This window comes from Theropithecus gelada, chromosome 16, assembly GCF_003255815.1.
Source record: "Theropithecus gelada isolate Dixy chromosome 16, Tgel_1.0, whole genome shotgun sequence".
Lineage (NCBI taxonomy): Eukaryota > Metazoa > Chordata > Mammalia > Primates > Cercopithecidae > Theropithecus > Theropithecus gelada.
This window is the reverse complement of record NC_037684.1, coordinates 75,168,503-75,194,907: the sequence shown is the minus strand read 5'-3', so window position 1 is coordinate 75,194,907 and position 26,405 is coordinate 75,168,503. Positions and strand designations below refer to the sequence as shown.

The 26,405-nt window shown below is 50.2% G+C and overlaps 1 protein-coding gene across 9 annotated transcripts in view; it reads right to left on the bottom strand.

Moving 5' to 3' along the window:
* The window catches only part of TOM1L2 (target of myb1 like 2 membrane trafficking protein), a 132,144-nt gene that overhangs the window by 32,366 nt on the left and 73,373 nt on the right, over positions 1–26,405 (bottom strand). For 3 of the 9 annotated variants that reach the window (XM_025361685.1, XM_025361686.1, XM_025361687.1), the window contains exons 3-7: positions 23,612–23,690; positions 18,736–18,885; positions 9,861–9,995; positions 7,596–7,754; positions 4,222–4,338 (exon numbers count right to left, since the gene is read on the bottom strand). In XM_025361685.1, coding sequence (XP_025217470.1) covers positions 4,222–4,338; positions 7,596–7,754; positions 9,861–9,995; positions 18,736–18,885; positions 23,612–23,690 — 640 coding nt within the window. The remainder of the gene's footprint in view (positions 1–4,221; positions 4,339–7,595; positions 7,755–9,860; positions 9,996–18,735; positions 18,886–23,611; positions 23,691–26,405) is intronic. The other 6 variants (XM_025361689.1, XM_025361691.1, XM_025361688.1 and 3 more) reach the window with 5 other exon arrangements.

Below are 26,405 nucleotides of genomic sequence, written 5' to 3'. Positions count from 1 at the left end.
AAAAAAAAAAAAAAAAAAAAAAAAAGGGTGATTCTCTTTGGGCCTAAGACAACTGAGAGCCTACTGCTTGCTCAGGTCACCCTTTCCACTATGCAACAGCCAGGACAGGAATTTCCTAAACGTTGATGACTTCAGCTTTGGCCTTCTCCTATTTCTGGTCCTCAACAGAGGGAAGAACAGCTGGTCACTTGTACAAAAGCCCTCCATCTATTAGAACACCTTGGTAAATATCCTCTCTTTTCTATCTAATTAATCCCAATGCCTTTATCTTTTCTTCAAGGGACATTCTCATCCCTACATCACGCAACAGTCTTTTAATCATCTTTATGGATTTCCTCTGAGCCCTCCACAAGTTTGAAGAACAGGGAATAAGGTCCTGAAGATCTGTTTTCTGTTGCTGCAAAGATGGGAGGGAGAAGAAAGTCTTTGTTGATGAGAAAGGAGAATAAAGAAGTTAAACATGTAGAATAAACCAGATTTCTCTAGAGAAAATGGCCTTGGCCATTCTGTCTTTATTGAAATGAGATGCAAGAAGCAAGAGGAGATACACCATCTGCTACTTGGAGAAACGAGGAGGAGGCCTCTGTTATTATCTGATGCTGATGAATGGCCACAGAAGAACATATATTTTTGGCATCATTGTATTAATTAAAAGTTATTCATTGAAGACTAAGCTCAAAATGCTAAATTGGGAGAGACAGAGGGCACTGGATGACAGAATCGCAATCTTTAAAGATCCCAGAACACCGAACTCAGGCTTTCTGCAGGTAAGGGCATGCACTTTAGCAGGGACAGATGCAGTGTCTTGAATTTTGGGCCCAGACCTAAAGGTCCTTGCACAGGATGACAAAGATAGGCTTAACCACCAGACGAGAAGTGACGCAGCAGGGTTTTCAGCTGATGGAAACTCTCCATTTTATAATGTCTGCCTCTTATGAAGAACTGCCTATCCATCCCCATGGTGGGCTGCCAACTGCCACATTTGTTCCATGTGGAGACTGGGCAGTGGGTGTGGCTTATGACAATCTTCAAATATTTAAGGATCTACCCATGTGAAAGAGGAATTAGTCTTGTTCTAGTGTCTAAGAAGACAGATCAGGATCAAGGCTATAGGGAGACACACTTTAGATCAATGTGTGAAAGGCTTTCTAACAACAGTCATGAAAGCTAGGATTTGTGAGGCCTTACCTAAGCCCAGCCCTGCTCCAGGCACTGCCAAGGTGTGAGTGATCACTCCAGTCTAGAGAGGAGAAGAGGGCCTGGAGATGGCTGGTGACTTACCTGGCATCACCCAGCTCATCAGTGGGAGGGGATGGATGGGAAGGCATTAATTCATAGGCCTGTGTAATTTGTATGTCTGCTGTGCTGCTGCCCAAAGTCTAACCAAGATGTCCATTTGAAAGCAAGTGGGCTGCTGTGAATAGCCTGTCACTGGGGATGTGCAGAAAGACCCAGTAGACAAGATGCTGTGGAAGAAATGTGAACACAGGTGTAGAGCTGAACCAACTTCCTGGCAGGTCTCTCCCAATTCAGAGAGTGGAGGATTTGACACATAGCTCAAGAGGAAGAGTTGCTGTGTTCACCCTGGGCACCCTGCCTTCCTTTTCCTCAGAGGCTCCAGCTACGCTGACAGCACAGGGTGCTAGAGTGGCCTCAGCCTCTCCTCAAATACCAGCCACATACCCATGAGTCTGCAGGCAAATAGCTCACACTGTCAAGTTTCCCTGCTGCTCTTGCTTTACTGCAGGAAGCTACACCCAAAAGTGCTTTGCGATGTGCAGGAGGCAACCGGGACATAACCTGCCCACAGTTATGATCATCCTGGGGCTGACACCACCAATTACCTCTCTTCCTATTCCCCCCACCTCCTACCCCAGCAATTTATACTTGAACTGGAAGCAGCTTCTGTTGGTGGGAACATCTGGGTTGTTTGTTTCCATGGCCTAGCCAGCACTCTCAGCTCTGCACTTCTCTGCCCTGAGCACTCTGGCTGCCCTCCAGCTTGATGGAGGGTCCTGGGGACACATTCTGATTCCAGCACTTTCCAAGCAGACCGTGGTATTTCTCCACATGGAAGGCTGGCGGTTCAGTGTGGCTCTGACCCCTGGGAGACCCTGCCTGCTGGCTTCTGACTGCCAGGGGAAGAAGGGGAGGGAAGATGTCAGGGATGGCGGAGACGTGCAGCCAACCAGCCTGGAGGGCTGTGTCTGTTCACGGCTGTCCACAGTGCTGCCCAGCTCCTGAATCTCCTGTGCTGGAAGGACAGCCTCCCACTGGCACCCAGAGTCATTCTTTTTCTATTTGATTTATAAGATAGCAGTGAGGGCTGGGAGGCTTGGAGTTGGAACAAAACAGAGGGAAGGAAAACGTCATGGGAAGCAACCTATTTTTGAAAACCGTGAGCTGACGCCAGGAGATTAGGTTCTGTTTGTCTTGGCTGATGGGCTTGTTTAAAAAAAAAAAAAAGAAAAACCAAAAACCAAAAAAAAAAAAAAACCAAAACCCCCCTCTTCCCCCAACACACAAAGTATTCCTGCTGTCTGGGTCTGCTCTGGCTGTCTGGAAGCATCTTGGCTTTGTTCAACACACCCCCTGCTGCCAGGAGCACGGCTCTATCCAGAGCAAACCCCCCTGTCAGCAGGAATTCCGACGCTGACACAGCACAAAGCTGCCTCAAGAGGCCTTCTCAGTTTCTGGACTGACCTCAGAATCCTGTGCATCTGGGTAACGCCTGGCCGAACCTTCCTGCAGGCTGGGAATGGAGGCCAATGACAATGCATTCAAGGGAAGCCAGGTCCCCTGGAGTGTGGCACATATTCAGCTGCATCTGCTGAGCTGAGGCAAGCCTGGTCTGATGCAGGTGTGTCAGGAGTGAGGTCTGGGAACTAGGGAGAGGCCACTCAGGACTTCTCCCTGGGGCTGGGCCAAGGGTACTTGTCTCAGCTTCAAGAGCAGGCTGGTGTAGTTACACGGAGACAAGTTGTTTCCCAGCTGCAAGCTCCTCCGGAGCAGGGACCACAGTTCATGCACCTCTGTGCCCCTAGGACTGTGCTTTGTGTTAGGCCTGGAACAGGTCTCCAACCACCCTCAGCCCCATAAGAGCCGATGGCTTTAGAGTAGGAAGGGGGCACAATAAGCAGCAACCTGGGACCAGGACAGGGACTTCACAGGCGGCACGCATGTGCCAGCAGCAGGGTAGAAGGTGTAGCACTTGGGGACCAAGACTGACAGTGGAGGGCTGGACACCAACAGCAGTATCAACAGCAGCAGCAGGTGTATCATAAGACACTCATGCCAGGTTGCCAAGTCAGTCTGGCTCCTGACCTGTTCCCTCAAGCATCTTGCCTCCCGTCGAAAAGTGTATGGGCCCTTGCAGTTCACAGCATCCTTTTTCCACCCTCCAGAAGGTCACTGCTTCTAAGGGCAGTACCACTGACATTTTCTGCAAATGCCAGGGTCATCTGAGGCTGGCTGTGGTGGAGATCTGGGTACTGGCTCTGGACCTGGCTGCCCTGGGAAACAGGCCTGAGGTAGGGGCCTTGACCCTGGTCTCAGGGGTAGGCTGCAGGCCACCCACTCCTGGACCCCTTTCTGCCATGCCCCCAGATCCATGGGCTGTCCAGAGATGGGGAGGCCAGTGTGCAATGGCCAACCACAATATGCCTGGGAATCCTCACTGTTAGGGAAAAGAACGGGAGCATCACACTTGATCTCAGTCTCAGGATACCTTGGGGGTGAGGTGCCACTAGAAGGGCTCCTGTGCACAGTCAAGGTTGAACAGGCCCTCCTGCAAAACATGATGTTGAGGGACCAAAATACAGATAGAGTACAAGCTCAACTACACTGAAAATAAACCTACAAAAAAGTCAGAAAGAAAATACATCAAAGCACCTACGGTGGTTATTTATGGATGCTTGGGTCAAAGAAAGTTGTTATTTTCTTCTCTGTGCTTTCTCTTTCTTTCTGGCAGCATGTATTCTGCAACTGGCATTTTATAATCGGGAAAAAATATTATTAAGGAATATAAAAAAGAGAGACAATGGTACAGGCTTCTGCCTGTCCATAGGCAACGTGAGGCTGCGTGTGTGCTGACATGGACTATCAACAACAGAGCCACTGGACCCGTCCCACCTCGCCACTGTGTCCCCGGGTGGGATCCTCCAACAGTGTATGGTGGTAGAGCTGCCACCACAGGCCAAGTGCTTCTGCAAGACGACTCACCTGTAGCAACTCCAGATCAGATGAATCCTCCTGTCCAGGGACCATTTCTGTTAACATCTCAGACATGACTTTTGTGTTTCCTCGGACGACGTCCAGTTCACTCCGCAGCCTGGCAATCTGGTGGGGGCCACGAGGAAGGAAAGCAGGAAGGAAAGGTCAGTCAGCCTGCACTTGCAATATCAGAATCAGCTTGCTCCTAGGCTAGTGACAATCCCTCTCACTGGGAGATCTGGGTCGCCTTTCTGAGTGCACACGGCAGAGGCCACCTTCTCATCTCCCTCTGGCCTGCCTGTCAGCTCTGAGAGAGCTGAATGGGCCCTGCTACCAACAGTCTGTTGTGCCTCTCTTAATGTGACACGAAAGCAGTACCACGTAGTGAAGGGCTCAGTGTCAGGAATGCACCAAGCTGGCTCTCTGTCTCGGCTCTCCCACCATGGGAACTTGAGTAGAAGCTGAAGCTCTCAGGGCTTCCGTTCCTGCTCTTTAAAATCCAAGTGCAGGAGGGCAGGAGCTCTGAGATCCCTTCAGAGCTGAGATCCTATTCTACGAAGCTCTGACTTATAGACTCTGTTCCTAGGAGTTTTATATCTAAACACTAGGATCCTCTGAGAGGCTGGGCAGTGTCAACAGCACTTTTCTGCTGTGGCAAGAATGAGAGAAGAACAGGGGAAGACCACAGGGGAGACACCTTCCCCACCCAGCTCCCTACATGGTAACATAGCCCCTTGAAAAATATCCAAGCTGTCCATCAGCGATCCCAAAGCCTGGACTGGGCCAAGGCCCGAGGCTCCTCTCCAGCAACAGAGACATCAACACTTTCTCCCCTTGCCCTCAGTCCTGTGCCTTAGATCTGCCCCTTCACTCCCTCAACCCCCTCGAAGCATCTGCGGAAACCACAGGGACCTTCCTCGCCCACAGTGAAGTATCACAGAAGAATCTGCATAGAAGTGCTTATTGGTCCCATCACTCAATGACAAGAGACCAAACAATGCTGGACAGAGGTAAAGAACTGCACACGACACTGAAGGGAGCCCTGGAAGACTCAGCAGCAGCATCCAGAGCCGGACCTGAGCCACTCTGAGCCTTCGTTTCCCCACTTACAGAAAGGTGGCACTAACATCACACCTCACCAGGCTGCTGTGAGGTTCCCACGTGGCGCCTGGCATGCAGCTATGCTCTCTACTACACACGTACGGCCCTTGTTCCTGCTCAAAGGTCCAGAGAGAGGAACTGTAATGTCATTCTTCCTGCACTGTGACCCAGCTTAAGTGACAACTCCTCTGCTCAGTGAAGCCTTTTCTGACTCTCCCCACCCCATTCTGAGGTAGAAGCAACCACTCCCGCTTCCTCGGGTTCCCACTCGCTGTGCCATCTTTCACTATTGCAGCTGTAGCAGCCTCTCCTGTGTGGGTGGGTTCGCTCAGCAGACCCTTAGCTTCTTAGGGCAGGAACTCAGCTGGGTTGTGCTTTATACCCTCAGCATAGAGACAGGGACAGGAGACCTCAATCAATGGTCTACCAGGGAGATGGTCTGGGTCCCGAGAGGCTCTTGTCAGCCTCTGGTTCTGTCTGGCGGATGATCCAGGGGTTTTCTTCAAAGTCTTGGTAGAGAGAAGAGGTTTCTGGCTAGGAAGGCCCAGGAAGGCTACGGGTAGCCACCTGGTGGACTCTGAAGCCCTGGGTCCTCTTGGCCAGGCTGGGTACTGACCTGCCTATCTCTGCCTGCATTCAGCTCCCCCAGGGGCAACAGGCCTCAGGGCTCCTGTGCTACCTATGCCCAGACCCTCCAGACCCAGCATCTTATGGCTACTAGGAGGGCCTTCCCGAGCACCTCCCACACTGTGAGTCAGTGAAGGGGCTCAGTAACTGTCCAACTTCAAACATTTTCTGCCTTCCCTCAGAGCAGGAAGGGCACAGTTCTGCCCATAGAAGCAGGGCCAAGAGCCAGAGACCTTCCCCACAGCACTTGGGTAGGAGCCACCATGAGGACCTTTTCCATCTGTCAAGCCCACACCTGCCTGGTGGGGTAACAGATCACCTGTTCTACTGATGGGAGACTGGGGTTAAATGTCCTGACTGAAGCCTACAGTGAGCAGCACAGCAGGGGGCTCACACCCAGGCCCTGGGGGCTTCAAGTTCACTCCTCCTCCTCTCTTACTCCCTGCTCAGAGCTAGCAGGGAAGTGTGAGGAACACGACATAACACTGCCCTCCCTACACACACACTGCTTGACCCCTCTGCTTCAGTGAGGTTCCACAGTCATGACATTGTCGCAAATAGTAAATAAGAATTTGGTAAATATAGGCCAGGCGCGGTGGCTCAAGCCTGTAATCCCAGCACTTTGGGAGGCCGAGACGGGCGGATCACGAGGTCAGGAGATCGAGACCATCCTGGCGAACACAGTGAAACCCCGTCTTTACTAAAAAAATACAAAAAACTAGCCGGGCGAGGTGGCGGGTGCCTGTAGTCCCAGCTACTCGGAGGCTGAGGCAGGAGAATGGCGTGAACCTGGGAGGCGGAGCTTGCAGTGAGCTGAGATCCAGCCACAGCACTCCAGCCTGGGCCACAGAGCGAGACTCCGTCTCAACAAAAAAAAAAAAAAAAGAATTTGGTAAATATAAACATTGGAGAGTTTTTTTTTTTCCATGTCCGACCAATTCTCAAATTGTAATTGAAATTCTCTGGATTCTTCTAAAGAGTACTCCCCAATTCATCTAAAAAATCCAGCGTGGGGTTAAAACTGCATTAGTTTATCAGGAAGTAACCCGGGAAGGTGGGGAGTGTTTGGGATAAAAGCAGGCTTCTTGTGCTTCAGGAGGGCCTCACTGATCAGGTCACAGGCTTCTGATGGCTGACTTTTTTTATAGGATAGATCTAAGCCTCTGCATGACAGACAAGCCCGTCACAACTCAGCTGCACTTCTATGCTTTTGGCCTCACATTTTGCCATGGTTTCCTCCCAGATCTGGGCCCTACATATGTGCCTGCTCTCCAGTCAAGCCACCTGCTGCTCCGAGAGAGCTCTGCGCCTCTGCACCTCTGCCTTGCAATGTCATTGCTAGGCATGCGGTCTCACATGACAAAGCCCCACTCCTGTGTCAGGACCCTCTGTGTGTCAGGTCCCCAGTGCCTCCCAGGCACCACTCAACCCTGGGCTCACAACTCTAAGTCCTTGGTTCCGCTCCCTAGCACAGCCTGACCACACTCCACCATGACTGCCTCAGCATTTGTCTCCCCTGGGGATTGGGCTCTTCCATCTCTATGTCCCCGACACCCAGCATAATGCCTGGCTTGGGAGGCCTTTGTAAGTGTCTCCCAGAAAGATGAATAAGGAGAGTCAGCTGGCTTGCCTATGGCCCCGAAGTATGCAAGTACCTGTTCTGAATTGGCTGTGATGGGGCCAGTCACACTCAGAGCCGGGGCCTGCGGTGCGGAGTAGGGAGCAGGAGGCGGCGAGGAATAGGAACCAGCACTTGTCCTCTGCTGTGATTGGGACCTGGGCATGGTCGCGGCTGGATCCACTTCAGGGACACTCTGGCATGGCAACAACAAAGTCCTCTGTTTACCTGGGCTGCCTGCATAGCTGGGCCTGGTACCTACCCCACCCCATGCAGCATTTCCCCAAAGCTGCCCACGGAAGGCTTAAGGCCCTGCTCCACTGCTGCCCGGGTGAGGCTCACAGAACCCCACTGAGCCCAGGCTCTCCATCTGGGAAGTGGGGCTGCCAATGGCTCCTCCCTCTACTTACCTCTCAAGGAGTGTGTGGCAGACAATGAAAGCAACTCCAAAAGGCAGCACCGAGAGTGCTCTGTGAGCCCTCTGGTCATGGTTCCTATTATTAAGACCACCTCAGGATCCAAGTGGAGGGAGGGCGGTTATTAAGTTTTGCCAATCACAAATCTTTACTTTGTACCATAAGAATTACTTTTTTGGGCCGGGCGCGGTGGCTCAAGCCTGTAATCCCAGCACTTTGGGAGGCCGAGACGGGCGGATCATGAGGTCAGGAGATCGAGACCATCCTGGCTAACACGGTGAAACCCCGTCTCTACTAAAAAAATACAAAAAACTAGCCAGGCGAGGTGGCGGGTGCCTGTAGTCCCAGCTACTCGGGAGGCTGAGGCAGGAGAATGGCGTGAACCCGGGAGGCGGAGCTTGCAGTGAGCCGAGATCCGGCCACTGCACTCCAGCCTGGGTGACAGAGCAAGACTCCGTCTCAAAAAAAAAAAAAAAAAAAAAGAATTACTTTTTTGGCCTTTACAAGTAGACTAATATAAATAGTAATTATGTAATTTACCAAATGTTTTTTGTAATTATAGGAACAACAACACTGCTCTCTGTCATTATTAGAAGAGTGAAACAGATTATGTTGATTTCACAAAGCATAGTGCACGGTCTGGAGGGATCATGATGAGAGCAAGCTCTAGAAAGGGCAATCCCTTGGGCCGGGCGCGGTGGCTCATGCCTGTAATCCCTGCACTTTGGGAAGCCAAGGCGGGCAGATCATGAGGTCAGGAGATCGAGACCATCCCGGCTAACACGATGAAACCCCGTCTCTACTAAAAATACAAAAAATTAGCCGGGCGTGGTGGCGGGCACCTGTAGTCCCAGCTACTCGGGAGGCTGAGGTAGGAGAATGGTGTGAACCTGGGAGGTGGAGTGTGCAGTGAGCCAAGATCGCGCCACTGCACTCCAGCCTGGGCGAGAGAGCGAGACTCTGACTCAAAAAAAAAAAAAAAAAAAAAAGAAAAGGCCATCCCTCATGCTTACCCTTTGGGCATCTCAGATGACCACTTGCACATTAAGTCGTGTTCCTATGAGAGACGTGCACAGGTGTGCTGTCCTTCTCAGAGATGGGCAACGGGGGCAGGCAAAGTGACATGTACTGGGATGAGGTGCCTCTCCCAGACCCTGGTGCTTTCCTGGCTCTCCCCCAGGCTAGGAGTGGAGCTGATTCCCAGCCAGTAGAGGGACTAGCTTCCTTGCAAAACCATGAGTGGCATGACCTACATGCTTTTAACCCTGAAGTGCCACGCTGCCCCCTCCATGGTGCTCGAGTTACTGTTGGCACTGCAAAAGCTTTGGTGGGATGCCCCTAAAGGGACCTTCCCAGAGCTTTGATCCCAAGGCTGATGGAATCAAGGATTGAATCCAGAATCAGATCTGGATTGATGCTGAATGCTCACAGCTCAAAATAAATTTTAGATCCATTTGACTTCGTATACTTGAAAAACCAGAAAGCTAATTTTTGCCCCAAGAGTGACATCAAGACCGCTGTATGCTCTGAGGTGCTATGGTGCTCTGAGGGACAACAGGATTCCCACACCAGATTCTAGGGGCCTCTGAAAAGCAAGTGCTAATGACCCTCACAGGATGGCTCCGCCCGAGTAGCCATTTCCATGAAAACTCTGAACTGATCCCTCTATTATACTCTTCCACAGACACTGCTGCCACTTAATCACCAGTCAACCAGCTGTCTCACTCCTGCATGCCCCTTGTTATTAAAAAGGAATGCCCCCAAGCTTTAAGAAAGCATGATGACAAGCTGAATAATTCAAAGGCAGCAGCAGAAGGGTGGCTGCAGCAGCTTGGCTCACCCGTTCTGCAGTAGGTCTTTCTAGAAAGTGCCAGCTGGAAACTTACCCGCTGTGGTGTGTGTATGGGAGACAGAGCGTCCAAGTCTGCCATGGGAAATTCAACCCCTTTCCTCTTCAGCTCCTCATATATGTGCACAACGCCGGTGAGATCAGGACTGCTTCGAAAGGCATCAGCCCATGCCTGGGAGAACAGAAGCCCTGTTAGGAAGCATTTGTCAAGAGCTGCTGTGGTACCTGAAAATCCCAAGTGGCCTAGGTCCTCTCCCTGACACCAATGCTGTCCTACATGCACATGCAAACTGCACCGGCTAAACCCATTCTGTTCCTTCCTTCCGCAACTGCTGCCACGACACAGCTGGTGAAACCCTGGCTTTCAGTGGTGCTGCTGAGTGTGAACAAAAAACACAAAACTTAATTTAGCATGTATTTCCTTGGAGAAGAGACAGAGAAATAACACCTATGCGTTGTGGTGCATCCTAAAAAGCAGGCATTTCCCTAATGGCAAGGAAATCAATTGCTGGGGCTGTTTAGCTGCAGGGAGTGGAAGGTGTAGCCTTGTCAGCTCAGTAGGGTGCCTGCCCTCTGTGCAGCAGCACCTCTGCCCTGAGAGCTTCTACTGGTGGAGCTGGGAACCGGCAACAAATTGAGCAGAAAGGAAAGGAGAAATTGATGTGTGACATGAAATAAAGGCTAACTACAGGTTTCCTCAGATCAGAGACAACTAATGCCGAGCTTGTCTAGCCTAGCTCTGTATAGCGCTGCTGCTGGTAGGTGAGATGACTGTGGTTCAAGGGAAGAAGAGCCCATTGGGAGCCAGACCCAGGCCAGACTGGGGAGTTCACCCCCAGGGGTCCTTTTCCCAGACCCAAGCTTCTTCCATGATGTCCGCTGCCAAAAATATCAGCACACATGTGCCCAAATCGAAAAATCCAATGAAAACATGATCACTAGATTCCCTTCAGTGAAAACATACCACAGAGAGGAAACAGCAAAAATTCAAGTAGATTATCATTTCTGTTGACTCATGAAATTTAAAAATTAAAAAAAAATTCTGGGCCGGGCACAGGGGCTCATGCCTGTAATCCCAGCACTTTGAGAGGCCAAGGCAGATGAATCACGAGGTCAGGAGATCAAGACCATCCTGGCTAACACAGTGAAACTCCATCTCTACTAAAAATACAAAAAAATTAGCTGGGCGTGGTGGTGGGCGCCTGTAGTCCCAGCTACTCAGGAGACTGAGGCAGGAGAATGGCATGAACCTGGGAGGNAAAAATTATGATTTTTGGAAGTCTCAGACTGTATCAAAAAAAGAATATCCAAAGGGCTCCCCAGAAATGGCCCTTCCCATGCTGTCCCATTCACCATACATACCCAGAGGAGGAGGCAGAGCCTCTTGTGCCCATGACTCCATTGCCAAGTCTGTCATTGTCACAGCATTTAACTGCTTCCCTCACTCCAGCAATGTGGTACAACCAATCCTGAGGCAGCTACAGAAACTCTATCTCTAACCAACAGACCCATTTGAAGTTAAAAGGTCAGTTTCCAAAAAGCCTCCTTAGTTATGACTGATGCATCTCACTTACCAGGAACAGTACTGTCAGCCTGGTTTTCCCTGATGCACTTATTGAATTTGCATGCTCAGGGATTTAAAGCTACTGGATCAGGACAGCCCCTCTTGGTCAACACTCCTTCTGGATTCTGAGAAGGGCCAAAGAAGGTGCCTCACAGAGCACTGTTCTGCCTGGAAGGTCCAGCTGGAAAGTAGGTTGCCCACAGGGAGTGCCTCTGGCCCCGCCCCCACCAGCTGCCACGGCTGCCGTCACCTGGTTCAAAATCCAGCTAAGTCCTGTGACTCCAACCTCAAAATGCCCTAGCATTTTAGTTTAGGGTGTTGACTTTCGGGTCTAAAAACCAGTTTCACAGCCCACTGTGGGAGGCTGGGGAAAAAACACATGGCAGTTTTTCCTGGCACCACTTCATGCCTCTACATGGAACACCGACAGCTCCAGGGACTCCTTTCAATTCATCCAGCTCTCTACCCAAGCCAAATCTGAGATAACAGGAATAAAGATGAAAGAACTATGGCTCTTCTCTCCAGCTGAAGGATACTTCTTGGGGTCCACTTTCTAAGGCACTCTGCTCCGATGTTCACAGAGACAGGCTGCAGTGGGAGGGAAATGCATACCGAAGTTGGGCCAGTCAGATGCTCCTCCTTCCAGGAACTCAGCAGCACTAGGAGCTGGGTTGTTCTCACTGGGTAGGCAGAATTGTCCTCTGTAACTCCAGGGCCATGTGCCAGCACAGGACTGGAAGCAGAGACTGCCTATGTTCTCCAGAAGGAGCAGCTAGAGCGCTCAGAGGTGCAGACGTACAAGAGAGGATTTGGAAGGCCTTCCTGATCTTTTTTGTCCCTTCCCAGGGCTGGGTGACCTGGACTTCTGGGAGACCCTGCCCTGTCATGACAAACTCTTCTCTTTGCCTAGGCAAGCTGGAGTTGACATCTGTTGTTTGCGACCAAGTAGTCTTGGCTAATGTACCCGCTTCCCACCTGCCACAATTCCAACCCCTATCTGGGACCTCCGTGCAGACTGGATGAGATGGCTGCTAACAGAGCAGATTATTGAATAGGATTCTGATGCCAACGGAGGAAAAAACAGGGTGCGGGGGCATCTCTGAAGAAATGCAGCTCTGGGTGTCTTTCATCGCTGGGTATCTCCCATTCATATGTGAAAACGTAGAGATGGGAGACATCCAGAGATGCTGTGTGTCCCTAGCATCTTCTTGGGACATGCCTCAATAATTGGGCATGGGTCAGAGCAAGACAGGGTCTTGCTCTGTCCCCCAGGTTGGAGTACAATGGTGGCGCCATCTTGGCTCACTGCAACCTCTGCCTCCAGGCTCAAGCAATCTTCCCACTTTAGCCTCCAGAGTAGCTGGAACTACAAGCATGTGCCACCATGCCTGGCTAATTTTTGTAGTTTTTGTAGAAATGGGGTTTCATCATGTGGCCTAGGCTGGTCTTGAACTCCTGGACTCAAGAGATTCACCCGCCTCGGCCTCCCAAACTACTGGGGTTACAGACATGAGCCAACTGCACCAGGCCCAGATACCTGTTGAAGGCAGACACCGAGTCTCTCTCACCCTTGTCCAGAGAAGGCAGTCAGTCAACATTTGTCAGGTTAAACTGAATTCAGTTCTCACAGTTACTAAGCATCCTTATTTTACTACTTCAGAGAACAGAGGAAAGATGGCCACTTAGGCTGTCAACAGACTGAAGCGACAGTGACAAAGGAGGGGTGCTGGAAGGCTGACCCAGCTGAGGATACTCCCTAGGGGAGATGTGGCAAGCCTCAGGAGGTCTGGCCACTCTTGGAGTCCTTAACCTGAAGCCTGGGAGCAGCAGAGAGGGTGGGGCAGGCTACCCTCCCCTAAAGCTGCCTTTTCAGAAAGCAAAGTGATGCAGTGGTGTGGGCACACTCTGAGGGCCTGTCACAGGAGCTAGCTGGTTAATGGCCAAGTGGCCAGCTCACTGGAAGCCTTCTTTTCCTGCCTGTGGCTACAAGATTAGGGGCTTGGAAGACCCAGAGGAAGGTCTAATGAGGAGAAAAAAGGAAAGAGATCAATTCAGATCTCCTTCATTCCTTTGGACTGTATACAAAACCCCAGACTAAAACCAGACACAAACATAAACCATATCCTATTCATTTCTGTATCCCTTAAAGTTTTGACAAAGCTTTGAATCATCAAATTTCAGACCAATAAACCATGGCTGATTTAAACTATAGGCTCTGGGATGCCTTTGGATAGAAGAGAGCTTCTGTCAGCTCCTGCTTATGCCCCAAGACCAGACTTCCTATTCCCAGTGACAGGGTCCCCAGGGAGCTGCTGTCCACACAGAATCTGGCCAGAGCCCAGCTACCAGGCTCTGATGTCTTCAAAGAACACACACCTCCAGCTTCTCCTGTCCCCACTCCCATCCCCACCTCAGTCAGCTCACTTTCTTCAGTGGAAAGAAAGTATTTTTAGACTATTGCTGGGGCATGGGGAGGGGGGCCGGGGAGGCATGACCACACTGAGGTGACTCTGCCAGGATGACTCCATTTCTGCTCCTGAAAACAATTTCAAGGGAAAGGCTTAGGGAAGGCATAGAGTGGGGGCATCCTTTTTGTCTTCTCAACAAACGGGGCTTAATGTGAGCAAACAAAAAGGAACACAAGCCAAAACACCAGCCAAGGCATGAGGTGAAAACGTCGGGGTGAAGCTGAAAGCTGCCAGAAGTGAAGTCTTTGGTACCCCCGGGGTAGGAGTGAGTGTCAGCAAGCTACTAACCAGGCTGCACCACTCTCAATGTGTCTCTCCTCCCATCCTCCCAGGAAGACCGGCTCCATCCAGAAAGGCAGACCCTGTGGTGAGGGTAAGCCGACTGAGCCCTCGCACCTGTTGGTAAAAGGTCCCAGAACCACGCTGCTGGGTCTGGCTTTTGGTGGGTTGAGGGGGACGGGGTGGCTACGGATGGCTGGAGGGCAGCCAGAAGACAGAAAGCCCCCATACGGGAAGGGAAGGAGTGCAGTGGGGGAAGGAGGGGTAGGCATCAGCTGGATTCTCTTTGCAGTTGGCCAGGGTGCTACTGATGGTAAACGTGCCACTGGGTAGGCTGACCATGCCTGCGAATGGCACTCTGAAAGGGAATCAGAAGGTGGGCTGGGGGCAGGCAGATGTGCACGGATGAGCTCTATCACCCATTTCCCTATAGGCACAGGGAGACTTTGGAAAAGCTAGTGTGGAGCCCAACCTCCCCCTTCCCCTCAATCTGGCTGCGGCTCTGCTTCCACCATCCCCAGGGCAACCAAAGGGGCAGTGGGCTTTGGCCAGCAGCTGGTAATCAGAGCCATGGGTTCTACCTCTGCCAGGACCCCCAACCATGCCTCATAGGCAGAAGGTGTTAGGTAGGCACGTCTGTGTGGCCCCTTTACCTTGAAAGCTTTTCAAGTGCTAACACATTCAATCTACTTTTCCAGAATGGAAAGGTTAAGGCTGTATCCCACTCCACCCCCAACCCACAAACAGTCAAAAGCCAGTTTAAGTCCTTCCTGACTGGGCCCTTGCCCTCTGTCATCTGCAAACCTTCGTTTTTCCAGTTAAACTGCTGGCTCCCTGAGGGAGGACTGACCCTGCCCCACTTCTCTGAAGAGCACCAAGAAGCATCCTGACACCACGATGGTGCAGAGGAGTCTGTTACTACTCTGGCACCCCACGCTTAGCTGAACCTCCTCTAAGCCTAGCCGCATTGATATGAGAGCTGCTACCTATTCACAGGCTGGCAAGGCAGCCAGTGACCTGTCACCTCCAACCCCATTTTTGTCTCATGGTGGGAGCAGCACTTTCTCTCCTGGGGGAATTGTCAGAGTCTCTGGGGGAGCCTTAAGATTTTCTGAAGTATATTCAACGTGCAAACAAAAGTACTTTCTTTCTCAAAGGGGCTAAAAAAAGGTTGACCCAATGCAATACTACTCCACGCTCTAATGAAGAAGATTGAAAACAGGGTATATGGGTGAGGATGTGAAGCAACTAACACTCTTGGGTGCTGGTGACCGAGGACACCCAAGAGCCTCATGGAGGCCATTCCCCACCACCCAGCAACCTCATACCTCAGTATGAGGTGGATACATGTGAAATTGCTAATATTTGGCCATTTTTGACCAACAAAGATGGCACTTTCACATATTCAACTTAATATATTCCCATTAAAAAGGAATATATATGCTCAACAAAAGTCAAGTGCTAGATGCTCATAGCAGCGTTTTTCACAGTAGCCCTACACTGCAAACACCAAGTCCCCATTAACAGTGGGAGGAGTAAAGAAACTGCAGCGTGTTCACACAATAGGACTTGGTACAGCAACGGGAATAAAAGACCTAGAATCACAGGCAATAATGCATGTGACACTCACAAACACAGCAGAGGCAACAGAGCACTCTGGACGAAGTTCAGGAACAGAGAAGACTCGTCTATGCTGTGAGAGCTCAGGCAAGTGGTCATCCGGAAGGTGGGAGGTTTTGGGTATGTTCATATTCTGTTTCCAGATGCAGGGGCTGGTTACATGTTCAGTTTGTGAAAATTTATCAAGTTGTACACACTTTTATGTGTGATTTCCTGTATATATAATTCAATTAAAAGTTAAAAAAAAGAAAAAGAAACAGCTAGGGATTCTGTTTATTCTATTCGTTCCCCCTGTTACAGACGCCAAGCCACCTACAGCTGAATGCTGCCTGCTGTCCTCTGCTGGGCAGCCGTTACCAAAGGCGAGAGCTCTTCAGGAACACTGCAAATCCGGAGAGGAAGAACACTCTCCAGCTGGGTCATAACCCCCATCTAGGAGTAGCACCCTTATCTGAAGCCCATGCTTTTCACAGCTGGATCAGGAAACTGTGTCCAGTCAGGCAGAAGCTTGCAAGGCATCTCAAGGCCCCATTCTGCTCAGGTCCCCGTGGCCAGCACACACTGCTACTGCCAGGCCAGCAGGGGGAGGCCTCAGAACATGGTGTTGGTCACGTCACACCATGGGCTGATCTCATGGGCTCAGGGTTGAGAGCAGACAGGCAAGAACCCCAAGTTCCATTTTACAGATAAGGTGGTAAATGCCCACATAAATTACTACACCTGTCTGAGGTTAGCAGCAGGGGTGGGTGAAAGCTGGGAGGAGCTGGAATGTGTGGAGGGGTGATCCTGAATGGAAAGCTTGGAGGTGAGGGCAGGGTGTGCGAGGACAGGCATCCTTGGGGTAGAGGCGTGGGCCACAGTCAGTGAAGAAGGCTGTGTCTGCCCTCAGCCATGGTCCCTACACAGTCAGCAGGGGCAGTGTAGTCCACACCCCTTGTGATAGCTGTGCTTGCCATGGGGTGGGCTGGCCACCCCAAGGCCCAGACAGGCTTCGGGGTCAGAAAGGACAGGACGTGCTTTGTGAGAAGCCACAATTTGTTTTCCTAACATGAATTCCTGGAGGTGTTGAGGTAGGGGAGTGCAGCCCCAGAACGAAGGGCTGTGGTAGGGTGGGGTATATGGGGAAGGTAAAGTACATGCATGTGTGCACGTGCACACGCGTGCGTGCGTGTGTGTGTGTGTCAGAGAGAGAGAGAGAGAAAGAAAGATGCTGGGTGGGCAGAATGGGGGCGAGGGACAACCCTAGGGGAAACATGGGAAGGCCTCCCAGAGCTCCTCAGAATTAACTACATTCACTCATTCATTATAAAGAAATACTGAACACCCGCTCTACACATTACACTGCTCTAGACCCTGGGGACATGATGTCCCTGGGTTCTTAGGGAAAGAAGAGTGAGGCAGACAAAAGAAATGTTAGCAAAGCCAGTCTTGAAGACCACAAAAAGGGATGATGTGAGACAGAGAGGGTGTGTGCTTAAAACCAGTGGGAGGCCTCCCAGACACATGTGAATGAGGAGGAGTCACTGCTCTGAAAGCTGGGGAAGGACGTTTCAGGCAGAGGGAAGTGAGCACAGGGAATGGACAGAGGCTCCTCTCCAGCTGCACACCTGACCCATCTGAGAGCCCGGACTGCCCCGGCACTCCACTTCCTGAATTCTCCGCTGCCTCTGCCTGGCTGCCTCCCTGTGGCCTTGCTGGAGCTCCATGCCCAGTCCTGGGTTGGTCTCTCCTCTTGGCTCCCACAGGCCCTTGTCTTGCCTGTTGACTTACGTGCCTTCTGCCCTGTCACCACGTGCTCTGTCTAAAACCCAGGTCTGCATACACCCCAGCACAGAGCCCTTCGATGGCTTCCCACTGCCTACAGGACCAAGCACGGCTCCTCAGCATGATGGCCACCGGCCTCTGGGCATCCTTCTGGCCCCATCTCCTGCCTGCTCCCCCGCCCCAAGCCCTGCCCCCAACATTCTTCATTACACCGCCTTCCCCACATAGTGGTCTTTACAACGTATCCACAAATTCCTTGATCCTCCTTTCTTCAAGAGATGGAGTTTATTTCCCCTACTCTTAGGCTAGGCCTGGTGACTCCCTTCTAACAAATAGAACATAACAGAAAAGATGGTAAGTGACTTCCAAGGCTAGGTCATCAAGACCAAATCTTGATGTCCACGTGGTGATAAACTCAGGTCTCTTGACAATAGTCATCAAGGAACTGAGGCTTCCTGCCAACAGCCGTGTGGGTGCACCATGGTGGAAGTGGAACCTCCAGCTATAGTCAAGCCTTCAGACAATGCAACCTCAAGAGAGACTCCAAGCCAGAATTGCCCAGCCAGCTGCTCCTGAATTCCTGGCCCACAGAAACTAAGAGATAATGAACATTTTCTGTTTGAAGCTACGTTTTGAGGTAATTTCGTAACAGAGCAAGTGATAACAAATACAACCCAAATATGCCAACTGCTCTCTTTGATGCATCTGGGCCTTTGCACATGCTATTCTCCCTGCCTGTGATGTCTCTCACACTGACTTTTCCACCAAACTCCCCATCATTCTTCAGGGTCCAACAGAAATGTCATCTCCTCAGTGAAACATCCCTTAAAACCATCCCCAGTCCCACACCTTGCTCTGCCTGACCCAGAGTTGGCCCCTGCCCTGTGACCTCACCAAACCCGCATGTAGCTCCAACATGTTTCCTCCTACTCCACGTTTTCTCAGAGGCCTGTTGAGGCCACCCTACCTGACTTTGTGGGCAGCAGAGGGACGGCACCCAGAAAGCTTCAGGAAGGCTCTGTCAACTGGCTGGAGAGCCATCAATTAGAATTTCATTCCAGTGGGATGATTATTTTTTTTTAAGTATTTTGCACCAAATATTTAAATGTAGAAGCCCCCATTTTTTTTCCTCCAAATGGTGGGAGAGCATGAGGACTCATAAATAAGAGACTTCATCTTACTCTGTCCCAACAAATTGGGCAAGGGGTCCAACCTACCTGGATCAGAGCAAGCACTTTGTCCTGTACAATGGTGGGAGGGTTGTTCTTGGGAGAGATAATTTTGACCAGAACACTGTCGATGAAATCTCGGTTGGCCACAAGGATGTGGAAGCGGTGGCCACAGTTCTTCACACATGTCTCCAGCACCTGATGTGGGGAGGGAAGGAGAGGGGTCACCCCAGTGGGAGCTGGAGAAGACACTGGGAACTGAGGAGCGCAGCTGAGTTTCCACCACCCGCTCTGTCTTGCTCCTAGATCAGCTTTCTGACACGTCTCCTCCAGAGCCAAACCTGCATGGCACACGCATTCCCACACTCCATTCTCCAGGGATGACAGCAGCCCCTTACTGACTGAAGTCTCCTGTCCCTGCACAATAATCAGGCAATTAGTTGGTAATTGAGGCACCAGTTTTGCATGAGAAGGATGCTAGTGTTTTAATGGGATCAAAATGACTGAGCGGTCCCTGAAAATTAGCATTTTAACTCCTCTCTCTGGGCCTCTGGGTATGAGGCATTAGCCAATGGGACATGGGCTCTGTCACAAGAGGAGGCTGCTATGACAGCTTGAATTGCTTCGTGAGTTACTGGCCCTTATACGTGAGAAAGCAAATGCACACACACATCCCCCACTCAACCCTGCTTCTGCAACCAAAATTGGCAATGACAAAGGATTTTCCACTCTTGACAAATGGTTTATGAACCTCAGCTGCCAGGTGACTTTAATGTCCATGTTCGATTCAGACCCTGCCTGCTCCTCCCTTATCTGGGAAAACGAGTGACACAGGCTTTAGCTGCTCAGAAAAGCCAGCATACTGGTTACGGCCAGATGGTCAGTGAGGGCTCGAATCTCAGCTCTACTACTTTCTCCCTGAATGGCCCAGGACAGATCTTTCTGAGCCTCAGCATCCTCATCTGTAAAGCAGAGATGATGAGCTCTCCTTTGCAAGACAGTTGGAAAGATTAGCAAGAATACATTCAAAGCATAAGCCAGCCGTAGTGGCTCATGCCTGTAATCCCAGCACTTTCTGAGGCCGAGGTGGGCAGATCACCTGAGGTCAGGAGTTCAAGACCAGCCTGGTCAACATCGTGAAGCCCTGCCTCTACTACAAATACAAAAACTACCCAGACTTGGTGGCACATGCCTGTAATCCCAGCTACTTGGGAGGTTGAGGCAGGAGAATCGCTTGAACCTGGGAGGCAGAGGTTGCAGTGAGCCGAGATCGTGCCATTGCACTCCAGCTCAGGAAACAGAACAAAACTCTGTCTCAAAAACATACATACATACATACATACATACATACATAAAATAATGCACCTAGCAAAGCATCCTGTATAGGGGAGGTGCCCAATAACTGATGACCATGATTACGTGATTACATGATTACTATTCAGAAGGCTGCTGTACACACGAGGAAGAGGATGGCCTCTTATCCTCCCATAGGACAGGTGTGTAGCCTCTTGGAATTCAGAGGTACTAACTGGGAGGAGCTCTCTGAACTTCCCAGCACTCTGTAAAGTAACCCATAGGATTACCTGGCCCTTTCCATGCCACCAGCCCCCAGTGCCACAGTCTGCTAACTGGGGAGTGCCTCCTCAAAACGATGTCACCAGCAACAGGGAACATTTCTGACTACCTCAGTTATTCTCATTTGCTCAAACTAATCCAACCACTGGTTAACTTCCGCAGCCATCCCACAGGGCTGGGTCCAAGCAATTGGGCTTTACCTGGACAAATCACAGCTGTAAAGAAAGGTCCATAACTGGAACACTGACTGAATGCGACTATATTCCAGGCACTATGAGAGATCCTTCCATAACATATGGAATGTTATCCAGCTCTTACAACTAATTACTTCTCCTTAAGTGGACCTTAATATCCCATGTTTTAGAGTTAAGCGGTTTAGAAAGATGAAGACATTGATCTAGGTACAAATTGTCAGTCAGTGCCAGAAGGAGCACAGGAACTGTGATCAGCCTTCTCTGGAGCCCCAGTCTCCTTACCCACCTTGAGGCCACAGGGCCATCCCTCCCTCACAGCTGAGAGTGCCTCAGATGACAAGCAACACGTGTTACCTTTACTGTTCCCTCATTTGGTCCTTGAAATAACCCTGTAAGGTGGGAACCATCCCATTTTAGAGATGAGGAAGCGGAGGATCAGAGGTACCATGTAACTTAACCTAGGAGGCCAAAGCTGGGAATCCCATGCCAGGCAGCTCGCAGCCAGCCAGAATCGTTCCTTGCCTCGCTGCTGGCTACACCTTAGGAGGCCCCGGGTTCCTGTGGGCTTGCCAAGGAAGACTCTGGAGGTTGGCACCCTCAGGGCCTCTGAGCAACCATAGGTTTTACTGAGCCAAAGAGGCATTTTCCTTTCTGAGTCTCTGCTTGTGCCTGATTCTGGTAACCATGAGGTAACTGGCATTCACTCTCTCGCAGTGATCCATGGGGGCACTGAGATGAACCACAGGGGTTCATTCTGCCCTCAAGAAGGCACCCTTCTCTCTAGGATTCTCTAAAACCTTCCTCCCAACTCAGGCAGTGGGGTATTGGGGTCAAGGCAGATGGCAAGAAGTATGCTTTATTTTGTGAGAAGCAGGTGGGAAAGGCGAGGCTGCAGTTATGAGTAGGAAAGAGAATTGGAAAAAGAGGCATAGGTCTGAGGAGTGGGGCAGCCTGGGGCTCCACTCCACTCTCAGAGCAGCAGCGGGCAGGAACCACTGCCTGCCTTTAGGGAAATACATGCTTAGTTTCTCCTGCACAGCAGTCCTCAAGGTCAGTGTGTTCCAGCCTGGCCTTGGAAGTGCCCTGGACAGAGATGCACGTGTCACAGAGCAGCCCCAAAGCCTATCTGAGCAGGAGATATAGGAGGTCCTCCCTGGGCTGGCAAGAGCCACTTTAGGCCACCCTGTCAAATAGGACCCTGGCAGATTTGTCCCTATGGGTTGAAAGGCATGAAACATACAGTGGTAATTTTCCAGAATGAAGCCAAAAGCCATGGAGAAAGCAAAAGGGGCCTCTAAGCAACCAGAAATGATGTTTAAGTCCACAAACGAAGACACAAGCAGAGAGCCCCTCAGGGCTTCTTACTAACTTATTTTGGGTAAATATTAACAATCTTGGTGGGTACAGATATGAAGTCAGGAAAGGGCCACAAGAAACAGGAGGACTGAAAGACACTAACAGAGTAAGTGAAGCCCTATCAGCAGACGCGAGACCATGCAAAGTGCACTAGGATGGGGCCTCGGACGGCAGCCCTGCACATTTCATAGGCCTCCCAAAGGCATGGCTGGGTTTATAGTGAAGACCTAACCCACAGGAAAGGTCAGAGTGTCAAAGAGTGTCCATCATGCCCTGCTAGAGGAAGGCAAGTAAACGCAGAGTTCACTTTAGAAAAATTTTCATCCAACATGATTACCATGAAGTTGGGTGTGTAAATGGAGAAGTTTTAGATAGCAGTAAAATGCCCTGACATATCAGAGCTCATTCCCTGGTGATATGAGTTATTGAAAGCCATTCGTTTTGGGCATCACTCCTGGTTTAGTGAATGCTGCGGCTCAAATTCTGAGAAAAAAAATAAATAAAAGCTTTAATTCCCTATTTCTCAACCAGTCTTTTCTCCTTTATTATTCAAATCCCAATTCCCTGGCAATACTCTCTTAATAAGTTTTGGGGTTTCGCTTGGGCAAAAAATCCAAACAGGTTCTCTGCTTTAAAAGGAAACATAGTTGTTTTGGAAAAATAACCTACTATTTCAAAGCCCCAGAGAAGTCGACCTGGTGACCTGTTACAGTTTCTATTTTAAGAACTCACTGTGGCCCAGATTTTGCCACATCTGAAAAACTGTTAGTTCTCAAGACAGAAATAACACCTGAAGTCGTCTTTAAATTCTCTGACAGCTTTGGTAAGGGCAAAAATCTGGTCTGTTCCTTCCTGAAAAAAATCACTTGGCTGACTTTTTCAAGAGTCTTTGTAGCTATTTTCAGTTTTTACCCCATGCGAAAGACCACTTTATGATGGCAATCCATAGCTCGGTACCTCACTAGCTGTGAAGGCTGAGTAAACCTCCAGACCTCTCTGAACCTCAGTTTCCTCATCTGTATGAGGGGGATAGTGAAATCTCTTTTGAATGGTGGTTGTAAACATCTTCATTAATGTCCAAAAAGCTCAGCACAGACCCAGGCAGGGGCAGGGGCAGGTACTCAATAGGTGGAACTTTTTTTTTTTAAAGACATAGGCTCACTCTGTTGCCCAAGCTGGAGTGCCGTGGTGCAATCTCAGCTCACTGCAACCTCCACCTCCTGAGTTCAAGCGATTCTCCTGTCTCAGACTCCCGATTAGGTGGGACTACAGGCATGCACCACCATGCCTGGCTAATTTTTGTAGTTTTAGTAGAGACGGAGTTTCACTATGTTGGCCAGGCTGGTCTTGAACTCCTGACCTTGTGATCGTCCTGCTTCGGCCTCCCAAAGTGCTGGGATTACAGGCATGAGCCACCGCGCCTGGCCAACATTTTTATAAAGAGGAAACTGATATCTAGAGAAGGAGTTGGTCTCCGTCTCAGAGCAGGCTGGTGGCAGAAAAGGGACTCACCCAAAACCTTTAGCTCCTCTGCTCTGGCCTTCTGTACCTGACAGCACTGCACATACCTTATCTTCTGCTGGTATACATTTACCAAACTGAAGCTCACTACTCCCTGTTTCAGAGGACAGGAAAACCCAAAGGCAATACCAGAAGGCTTTGCTGGACTCCGGTGGTCCAGGCACCAAGCCATTCAGAGGTTGTGCTGAGTGGGCAGAGGGAAGGCCCTGTGAGGGGGGCAAGGCCAGAAGCAAGGAGTTCCCCAGATGACTTCCCTCCCCAAGGAGAATAGCACTCACTGTTAATGCCAGCATCACCTCTCTGTAGTTCCGATTCCCATTGAGCCGCTTCTTCAGGGCTCGAATGGCATCCTTTGGCCTGGAAAAAAGAACAGACATATAAAGATACTTACAATCTCACTTGAGGACACGATCCTACAGATATGTGAACTAGCATATATGCAAGACTATTCGCTGGCTGCAGCATGTTTGTAAATGTAAAATACTGGGAACAAACTGAATGTCCGTCAATACACAACAGGTTAAATTAAACCATTGACACAATGGAATACTATGCAGCTGCAAAAAAAGAATAAAGAAACTCATGTACCAATATGGACCAAACTCAAAGGCATGTGCATAAAGTTCTTTGCATAACAGTGTACAAAGCTTGCTATTAGTTGAGTTATAGAAGGAAAGCAAACGTACATAGCACACATGTCAGCGTAAGGAAGAGACTCTCTAGAAGGAGCTATAACAACCTGGTAACTGTGGCTGCCCCTAAGGAAAGGTACAAAAGGGAGAGGGAGGTTTTTCCCTGGACTGCCTTTTTGCAGACCTTTTGAATTCTGTGTCACATGCAAGTATTACTATTCAAAACCATAAGTAACCCACTGGTGTGTGGGTACATAGAAGAGAGTTTTTCCAGAGAAACCATAAGAGAGATAGAGAGAGTGCCAGGTACTTATGAGCCCTGGATGCCCGGCTCTTCCTGAATTCCATGGAACTCCTTTTCCCAGAGAAAGTTTAAGCGAGTCTCCTTAAAACCCAACAAGTTTGGCCCAGCGCGGTGGCTCAAGCCTGTAATCCCAGCACTTTGGGAGGCCGAGACAGGCGGATCACGAGGTCAGGAGATCGACACCATCCTGGCTAACACGGTGAAACGCCGTCTCTACTAAAACATACAAAAAACTAGCCGGGCGAGGTGGCAGGTGCCTGTAGTCCCAGCTACGTGGGAGGCTGAGGCAGGAGAATGGCGTGAACCTGGGAGGCGGAGCTTGCAGTGAGCTGAGATCCGGCCACTGCACTCTAGCCTGGGTGACAAAGCAAGACCCCGTCTCAAAAAAAACAAAACAAAACAAAAAAAACACCAACAAGTTTTGTGTTTTTAGGTGACAGATCTGAGGTGGATTCCCAGAGAAAATCTTGTAGAATTATAGACAGTACTCAGTTCACAAATGGGCCATGTCCAAAAGTTGGAGTGTAGTTTTTTGGAAGTTGGAGTGAGTTCTTCCTTAATTATTGTTATACCTTAGAGTTAGGATTCCCAGCCAGCCCTCTAAGTACACGTATTATGTGTAGGTCTTCTGTCTAACATGTAATTTAATTTATTCTAACTCAGGATTCAACAAAGCTGTGGGCCTAGGAGCTGCCCCTGGCACAAAGCCCCTGTGCAGACCCATTACCCTATGCTCTGAGGAGCCCCTAGTCTGGCTGTGGGCCAGCCCTTTGCTATCACACGTGGGTTCCAGCCTTCCACTAATCTATGTGTCAATATACTGGTCTTTCCCAGCTTGAATGTTTGTAAGTCAGGGATCTCCTATTCCTACAGTTTTAAAACATTTATACTCTATTTACCAAATGAAAAGGCCCCTTCAAATGTGTATGAGGAAGTCGAGGAGGGGAAAGGGTTGACGTTCTGCTAATCAGCTTAATTTAAGAGAAACTGGGCCAGGCGCAGTGGCTCATGCCTATAATCCCAGCATTTTGGGAGGCCAACGCGGGTGGATCGCCTGAGGACAGGAGTTTGAGACCAGCCTGGCAACTCTGCCTCTACTAAAAAATACAAAAATTAGCTGGGTGTGGTGGCAGCTGCCTGTAATCCCAGCTACTTGGGAGGCTGAGGCAGGAGAATCACTTGAACCTGGGAGACGGAGGCTGCAGTGAGCTGAGATCACGCCATTGTACACCAGCCTGGTGATAAGAGCAAAACTCCATCTCCAGAAAAATAAAAAAGAGAAAGTGTGCCCAGCGCTGTGGCTCATTCCTGTAATCCCAGCACTTTGGGAGGCCGAGGTGGGTAGATCACTTGAGGTCAGTAGTTCAAGACCAGCCTGGCCAACATGGTGAAACCCTGTCTCTACTAAAAATACAAAAAAATTAGCTGGGCATGGTGGTGTGTGCCTGTAGTCCCAGCTATTTTGGAGGCTGAGGCAAGAGAATCACTTGAACCTGAGAGGTGGAGGTAGCAGTGAGCCAAGATCATGCCACTGCACTCCAGCCTGGGTGACAGAGTGAGACTCCATCTCAAAAAGAAAAAAAAAAAAAAAGAAAGAAAGTGAAAGGAGCAAGGCTTCTGAAAGAAAATTTTAAAACACCCTGAATCACCTGTTTCCCATTCCCAGCTTGACATATGGCTGCCCTGCAGGAATTCGTGGCCCCTGGGTCAAAGGGCTGATGAGACAGACACAAGGCTCCACGGGGACTGGGCCCAAGGCCAACTATGTCTGTAGTATGGTTGCCATTTCCAAAAGGGGATGCTGATTTCTACAAATACGGGACTTAACCGGCTCTCTGCTTTGAGGGCTGTTTGTGGCCTGAGAGCTGAAATTCCGTGGCTACTGGCCAAGAGCATGGACTGATATCCTCTCTCCAAGGCTCTGCCAAACCACCGCTGTCCCTGACCCACAGCTGCCACAACCCTCAGTCCTATCTCTCTTCTGTCCTCTTGAACTTCCATGGAACAGGAACATAGGAAGAGTGCCTCAGGGCTGCAATCACTTCTGGCTGGCTGAGGACCAGCACACTCAGGGCTCTCCTGGTGTGGGGGCCAGGGTGGGAAATCAGACAGTCAGCAGGTTCCTGGATGAGGTTT